Raw genomic sequence first — 8,372 nt, forward strand, 5'->3', positions numbered from 1 at the left:
CACATACAGCCACCCAGGAGACCCAGGTCAGTACCCCTCTGTGCAGGGGCCTGGCCGTGTGGTCCGAGGGAGCAGAGCAGCCCACCCAGCCCTGCCGCGGGAAACTCCTCCTCTTACCCCTGTTCCACACTTCAGGCAGAAATCTCTCCCTTCCTTCCTTCTTTTCTCCGAGACTCTTACCCAGGATCTTAGCATCTCCCAGAGCTCTTCCTGCTTGCTCTAGGCCATCTGTATCTTTGCTACATCTGCGGGCCTTTTTTTCTCTCCAGAAGATCATTCTGACATTAGAGGATTTTATCAAATTGCTACCTATCCCCACTTTCCCCTCCCAGACCCCATGGCATGCTCTGCTCCCAGAAGGGGGCGCTCCCTAAGGGCTGGCTGTGCCCCTCCTTGCCTTGGTGCACACTTCATCCCCTCCATGTTCCAAGACTTTGGAGCATCTCCACAACCCCTCCCCTTCCGCCTGCCCCCAGCCGCATTGACTTTGGCAGATTTCTGGGGGACCAGTGATGTCCTAACCTGTTTGCTTTTCCAGAGCTGATGTTTGCAGGGGTTTACTTGGAACCAGAACAGAAATCATCCCACGTCCTTATGCAACTCCTCCAGCAGGCTCCGACAGATAAATAAAGCCCTCAGTGCTCCCCCGGCCTACTTTTTGGAGCAGAGCACCTAGGTTGGTTCCTGGAGCTTCCAGCTGTTAGGGCCTCTCCAGAGCAGCCATGAGGACCCTCACCCTGCTCCTTTGCCTTGCTCAGCTCTGGGGCTGCCGCTCTGTCCCCGTTGGGACAGCTCTGGCTTACAGAGAACCCAACTGTGATGACCCAGAAACAGAGCAAGCAGCCCTGGCGGCTGTGGACTATATCAACAACCGCGTGCTTCGAGGCTATAAGCACACCTTGAACCAGATTGACAAAGTCAGAGTGTGGCCTCGGGTAAGTGATCATGTGCAGAGCTCTGCTGGGTGCCTCCAAGGTCCCATCTCCCAGCACAAGGAGCCTGCAGAGGGGCAAACTCTGGTTTCTTCCCAGGAGTGAGGGAGGGAGCAAGGGGATGGGGGAACAGAGAGGAGGCCTTCTGGGCTGCAGTCATGGGTCTCAGGATAGTGCTAGACAGGGGTGAGGAGATGTGTGAGACAAGAAAAGGCTTCAAATGATATTTTGAACACCACAGGTAGAAAGCGTGTCTTGATAGAAAAACCGTATGCACAAGATACAGGGTTCTAGCTGACAGGAACTCACTTCTCTTTCTTTGCTTCCATTTCTCTGGATGAAGACTGAGAGGAAACGGAACTAACGTTTGACAATCAACTGCTCCGTGCCAGCTCCCCCACCCGCCACACTATCTCCTGGACCCCTCCCATCCCCCAGTCCTGTGTTGTATGTACTGTCCTTGTCTGACATGAGAGGAAACTGAGCCTCTGACATACTAGGGCGTTTGGTTGTTGTTCTAGATCTATACTTTGGAGGCATCGGGCTGGGATTTGATTCTAGATCCATGTTTCTTCCTCTACACAAGTTAACCTCTCAAAGAAAGGGACCCTCATCCCACAAAGAAATGTCAGCCTGAATGGGGTTTACCTCTTCACACACTACACAAGTAACCACTACAGTCTGAAGCCAGTGATGATAAAGATTAAGCTGGAAAATATGCCTTGGAGGTCAGTTGAGAGATTTGGGGCAGTGAAGAAAAGGTGGATGTCTTCTGCCTATTTTGAGATTCAATTTTATATCCCATGAGGGGTAATTCTTTCAGCAAACATTGATTACAAGCCTTCCATGGGTAAGAACTGTGGCAGGTGCCGTGAGAAATATTAAGTGAACCATATGAAATTACTATTTTTGTGTTTTCAAAGCAGTTAAATATTGCCATTTTAATGGTTCAACCTAATACAAAAGAGAGAAAGACATAGCACCCACAAGAAATTTATAATCCAGAGGGGAGAATCAGGTAAACATCAGGATGTTTAGACTAACACATGATCTCACAATGGGACAAAATATTTGAAATCAGGATGGATTTTAGAAGTGCTGTAACCATGCTGTAAGGCAGGGGGGTTTGGAGGAAACACCTATTAATTCAGTGGGGGAGGGGCACACAACATGCATATTCGAGGGAAAGTCATGAACGGACATTGCCATTTTCACTCATGACAGAGCTTGAAAGGTACACTTCTTGTGGCTCCTAGTCACTGCAGCTGTGTGTGTTTTCAGGGTTTAACTTGGGCAGTTCTGTGCAGACATAAAACACAGCTTCCTCCCAGAGAGGAGGTTTAGGTAGTACTGACGCAGGCAGAACCTAAATGAGAGGCAAGCAGAGCTGAACTAAAAGGAAAAAAAAAAAAAAGCATACTTGTACTTCTGCATTTTCCAGGCTTTGGAGAAAAGAGACAGAAACAGATTAAATGGCAAAAACAACTCCAAGGATTTACCAAACTCCCCTAATTCTGCCTTCCTGCTACTCCTACCAACTAGTGACTTCAGTTTCAGCGCCATGTCCCTCCTCCCCAGCAGGGGGCAGTAGAGAGCAGCAACTTTGCATCCAGGCATCTACAAGCCCAAAGACAAAAGGCCAAGGAAAACTTTTCCCATAGGAAGGAAAAGAAAATGGGGAAGGAGGGAAAGTAGATGATGAGAAGGAAGGCAGAAAGAAGTAGAGGGAGGAGGAAGAAGAAGAGACACTAAGATATTATCCTATGGCACCCTACTTTGCCACTTGAATGAAAAAAAATCCAAAGCTGATTTTTGCAAAGCACTACTTGAAGGGTGAAATCTTAAAAATTAAGTAAGTATCAACACTCATTTTTAGCTTCCAAATAGAGCTCAGAGTGATGACCTGCCCAAGACCATGGCCCTTTCTTCCTTGCAAACAACCATTGAAAAGCTTACCCAGCAAACAGGAGAAGACGAGAAAAGCCCTGGCCATCGCCCTGTCCACGGGCCAGGGCAGAGCTGGGGGAGGTGCCTACTAACAGGAATGACTTTCCCCTCACCTCTCCAACAGGGCTAACTTCAAGCCCAAGGGCTCACACTTTGGCCCACTCTGCGGGATCCGAGGAATAGGCTGCTCACTGCTTTATTCTGTGTCTCCACAGCGGCCAATGGGAGAGGTGTTTGAGCTTGAAATAGACACGCTGGAAACCACCTGCCACGTCCTGGACCCCACCCCCCTGGCCAACTGCACCGTGAGGCAGCTGATGCAGCACGTGAGTGCCCCTCCTCGGGTGACCGCAGGTGGTGCCGAGCCGGTTCCCTGCTGGTTCAGCAAAGCACAGGCCCATTTAACCCAGCTTGCCAGGCTCCCTTCATGGCTAGCTGGTGTGCGAGGCTAAAATTGCCATTAGATGCTGCCTCCCTGGGGCGGATTTTTACAACAGTTCAACTTTCTTATAGCCCTTTCTGAAACCAGAGAGCATCACCTTTCAATATCACTCGGTCAAGGTGATTTCATGAGGCTCATCTCTGACAATATGCCTGAGGGACCACCCCACCCCCGGACTCCCCGAAAGAAATGAAAGGCCAGTCCCCCTGTCTCCCCCGCCCCCCAGCCCTCACTGTGGGTTTATTTCTCCAGGCCGTGGAAGGGGACTGTGATTTACGGGTGCTGAAACAGGACGGCCAGTTTTCCGTGTTGTTTGCAAAATGCGATTCCAGTCCAGGTAGAGATGATTATGATGATTCTTACTTTTACCTTGCGGAGAGAGTGAGGAAGGGACCTGAATTGTTTTTCAGCGTAAGCGGTTTTAGCCGCTTTGTTGGTGAGGAAAAGAAGGAGCCCAATTTCCCGGGACCTGCAACTGTAAAACGGTTTTTTTAAGGAGCTGTCCTCCTCGGAGGTGAAATTCCCCTTGATGAGAGGGGGTCCTGCAGAAATGTCGGCAGGACCGGAGCAGAGAAAGCAGCTGAAGCCACCTGGGGCATGTCCTAGGCCTTTCAAAATAAGCAGAGCCGGGGTGAAGGCCGCGGAGAGTTACAGCCCACCCTCGTTTCTTCCCGGTGCGCAGACTCCGCCGAGGACGTGCTCAGGCTGTGCCCAGACTGCCCCCTGCTGGCCCCGCTTAACGACACCCAGGTAGTGCACGCCGTGGACGTGGCGCTGACCGCCTTCAACGCTCAGAGTAATGGCTCCTATTTTCAGCTTGTGGAAATCTCCCGGGCTCAATTTGTGGTAAGACTGAGACCCCTGGACAGACCTTTGGGCAGTTTGGTGGCACTGCAGGAATGTAGGTGGTAGGACAATTGTGGGGGACAGAGCAGGTGCAGGGGCAGCGACAGGAAGGCAGGGCGGGTGGTGGGAGAAAAAGGAAAGATAGGGTCCTTAGCGGTATGAGCGGTGTGAGGACACCGAGTGTCCTAAGGATCCGCAGAGAGCCCTCAGCACCTCACCCATGCGGAGTCACCCTAACATAAAACAGTCAGCTGCTGCCTGTCCCGGGATCCTCAGCTCTGGGTACCACCGGGGCTTGCTGTGCGGCACGTGGGAGTTCGGCACTATCCAGAAGCACGCGCTGTGAACTCACGGGTTTGCGCGAGGTTTTCCCGCATCACCACTGACCGTGAGCACTCTCAAAATTGGTAATTACGAAGGCATGAGCCTGCTTACACAGATGGGCGTGTGGTGGCAGGATCCGAAAGTGCCTTTTGAATCACTGGGGGATAAGTCCAGTTGTAGAGTGGATTATTTAGCACATTGATTGCAACAGAATTCTGGTATTTAAGAGAACGGGTCTCCTGGGTACCAGCCACGGCATGCTTGGAAATGCATTCCAGGTATAAGTGATGATTCTGATGAACCAGAATACGTGATTCTCAGAAACCCCCCACCCAGACGATGCCAAATAACAGATATTTTATTGTTGTAAGCATCCGGATACTACAAGAAAGGAAAGCACAAGCTTCTTCTCCACTTTTCTTTAGATTTTTTGTTTGATCCCGCTGTCGATGATAGGATAGGTGGGAGAGGTGTTAATCTCTTCACCTGCCCACCACCATCTTGGAGTAACCTGAACCTTAGGACTCAAACTGCAGCCCCAAGAGGGAAGGCCATGAATCACTAGACTGTACACCTGAAACTAATATTACACTGTATGTTAAATAGCTGAAAAAATTTTTTAAATTTTTTAAAAAGTGGAAAGTTCCGGGGAGAGGAGGGCCCTGGGTTCCCACTCAGGTCAGTTAATGTGGGCGCTCTTGAAACTCGTTTCTGCCCTGAATGATGGGCAGCGATACCTTTACCTCCTTCCCTTCTGTATACAAGCACTTCAGAACACAGAGCCCCAATGACTGACCTGTGGCGGCCACTGGCACCATGTTTCCTGGCCACTCGGTGTGTTCCAAGAGAATGGGGTTCCGTGGAGTGAGCAACCCCAGTGCCTTTGCTCCTCCCCTCCAGCCTCTCCTGCCCTGCCTTTCCAGATGAAGTCATGTTGCATCATGAGCATTTTCTTTTATCCTCCTCAGCCTCTTCCACAGTCTGTATATGTGGAGTTTGCTGTGGCTGCCACGGACTGTGCTGCTAAAGACGTCACGGATCCAGCCAAGTGCAACCTGCTGGCAGAGAAGGTGAGTAGGCCAGGCCGTGGGGATGGCAAAACTGGCCATAGAACAGAGGGCCCTTACGGCAATTTAGTATCCTGGGGCTTCAGAGGAGAGAGAACAGTGAAAAATACCACTCCCCGTGGGGCTGGGTTATGCAAGACCTTCCTCTGTGGTGTCACCTCCCCACTTAAGAGCTGTCACCAAGTCATCTCCCCACTGGAGGCCCTTGGAGTTCGGAGAAAGACAGAGGCTATTTCCTAATTAGGCCAAGTCATACACGGTTGCCAGGAGTGTGTTGTAGATTTTCTAGACACACTTCTAAGATGAAATCTTTGAAATCCTTGATACCATAATGTCTACTTCTAGAAATCTAGTCTAAAGAGATAATCAGAGATGTTCGACAGAAATATATCTAATGAGATGATTCATCGTGGATTCAAAATGACCCAAAAAAGAGGTCATTGAGCTAAAATATGGTACATCAATAAACAGAAAATCATACAGACCCTAAAAATTATGTTTTGAAAGAATAATGAATGATCTAAGAAAATGTTATCATATTACAGTGAGTGAAAAACACAGGGTATGAAATGATATAGTCACAATGATCCCAATTTTTAAATAATTTGTAATATGTTTAAAAATAAAAAAATACATGTTAACAAGTTTTCCTGGGTCACCACAATTTCTGGGATGAATGACAATCTTTTTTAATTAATTAATTATTTTTTTCAATCTGTCTCTTTTTTTAAAGATTTATTTATTTATTTTTAGAGAGAGGGAGAGAGCATGAACAGGAAGGGCTGGGGGAAGAAAAGGGAGAGAATCTCAAGCAGACTCTGCACTCAGCTTGGAGCCCGATGAGGGGCTCGATTGCATGACTCTGAGATCACAACCTGAGCCAAAAGCAGGAGTCAGCCACTTACCCAACTGCGCTACCCAGGCACCCCTTATGGGTGATCTTTTACAGTCTCAAAGCATACCTGTAATTTCTGCCTTCTATTTAGAATTGCATATTGTATATCTTCTATAAGCAGAAACTAGAAACTTTAGGAGAAAATTTTTTTAAGGAAATAAGAATTGAAGTTTTTCCCCTTGGACGTGGAGTATCAGTGAAACTGGGGGAGAAAATCCACTCTTTAAACCAGTTCAGATAACTCTTCTCTTTCTGTGGGCAGCAATATGGGTTCTGTAAGGCGACACTCACGGAGAAGGTTGGTGGGGAAGATGTGGCCGTGACCTGCACGGTGTTCCAAACCCAGGTAAGAGCATGGTGGTTATACTTGCCCTCATCCTCAGAACACAGTAATCCTTTAACATGGACGCAGTGTTCGTAACAACAGGGCATTTGTGCCCTGTCCTTCTGAGCCCCATAGCCTAAATAGCTCTGGGCATATGGGATCATCAACAAATGAAAGGTTACTTCCGCCATGCCTTCCCCTCCCGCAAACTAGTGGCTGGCGGACAGAGCCAATGCTCGTGTAAGGCTGACAAGTCCATCTTTCTATGTGCAGGGGCGGGGGGGTAGTGTGGGATTCTGAGTTGCACAGGTGGCCAGATCTGCCCAGCAGCCCCCCTGTGGCTGTAGTAGAAGCTGTAAGGTGGGGTTCTTTTGCTTGTGGGATATATGTATAAGTCCACCCATCCCAAGACAGTTGGTGAGAAAGGGGCTACCACAGGTCAGTCCTGCCTCTGATGACAATCCTTTACACCCAGGTAGTTCTTTTTTGCCAGATTTCTTGCTAGTAGAAATTATTACTGGGAGAGAATTGGGTGGGATTCCACCCAGAAGCATGAGTGGCCTTGGTGGTGAGGAGAAAGGTAGCTAACCTGGACGTGATCCTCTCTCCAGCCTTTGCCCCTGCAGCCCCAGCCAGGCGATGCAGTGGCAGACCCAGCGGTGCCTGCGCCTTCCCCGGCCGACCTGCCGGCAGACCCCCTGGTGTTGGGACCCGTGGTGGTGGCACTTCCTGAGGCACCCCTGCCAGGGCACCGGGCACACTACGACCTGCGGCATGCCTTCGCCGGTGTGGCCTCCGTGGAGTCCGCCTCAGGAGAAGCATTCCATGTGGGGAAAGCGCCCAAGGTGGTGCAGCCCAGCATTGCTGTTGCTGCTGGTCCGTTGGTCCGTCCTTGCCCAGGGAGAATCAGACACTTCAAGGTCTAGATGTAGGTCAGAGATGAGAAGGTTTGGCCCAGGAACAGATAGCTGTCATTTTGTCCAATCTGGGTATGGGAGGGGGGCTTGTTTGCTATCAAAGCAGGTGCTACGCAGGTCCAGACTGATATCAGGTCTTCAGTCCCAACTTTTCGTTCTTCAGGGGATAGAAGCAGAGAGGCAATGCTAGGTCTCCCGGAAGGTACAAGGTTGGCAACTTGATGGTCACTGTTTTGATGCTAAGTCACCACCATTGTGTTCTCTGCCTTCTTTGACCCCACAAAAACAACTGGAATGGGACTTTGAAAGGTGCTCTTGCCAACATCATATATTCCGGTAAATAAAAGTGACTGAAGGACCTTCCTTAATAAAGAAGGTTCTAAGCTGAAATGTGGTTATGATTGTTGCCTCTTCCCTCCAAGCTCACATGTGATCTACCTTCAAAATAACCATATCACAAATATCCCTAAGCAAAATCTAAGTGAAAATAGAAATAAAATGGAACAAAAATCAGCCTGTATTGTTATGCACAGGAAAAAATGAGACCAGGCTCATCTCACAAGCCATAGAATGAGCCCATTTCTTTATGAGAAAACCATTCTTTTCATTTCATGAGAGTCAGAAAGTATTGCTAAAGGAGGACACAGTGCCTGAACTTTGTACAAACCAACCATTGG

General features: G+C 49.0%; 1 protein-coding gene across 2 annotated transcripts; it reads left to right on the forward strand.

Annotated features, from left to right (window-relative positions):
• The first annotated feature begins 564 nt into the window (after positions 1–564).
• Positions 565–8,085, forward strand: AHSG (alpha 2-HS glycoprotein). Of its 2 annotated transcripts, none has more exons than XM_080805906.1 (7): positions 565–935; positions 3,095–3,205; positions 3,574–3,658; positions 4,004–4,167; positions 5,460–5,561; positions 6,716–6,799; positions 7,390–8,085. In XM_080805906.1, exons 1-7 carry the CDS (start codon positions 723–725, stop codon positions 7,702–7,704), a joined length of 1,074 nt encoding a protein of 357 aa, XP_080662032.1. In that variant the 5' UTR covers positions 565–722; the 3' UTR covers positions 7,705–8,085. The 2 variants fall into 2 exon arrangements, with proteins under 2 accessions (XP_080662032.1, XP_080662033.1); XM_080805907.1 differs by having other exon boundaries at positions 575–935; positions 7,405–8,085.
• Positions 8,086–8,372: the final 287 nt, after the last annotated feature.

This window comes from Martes martes (genome assembly GCF_963455335.1).
Source record: "Martes martes genome assembly, chromosome: 1".
NCBI lineage: Eukaryota > Metazoa > Chordata > Mammalia > Carnivora > Mustelidae > Martes > Martes martes.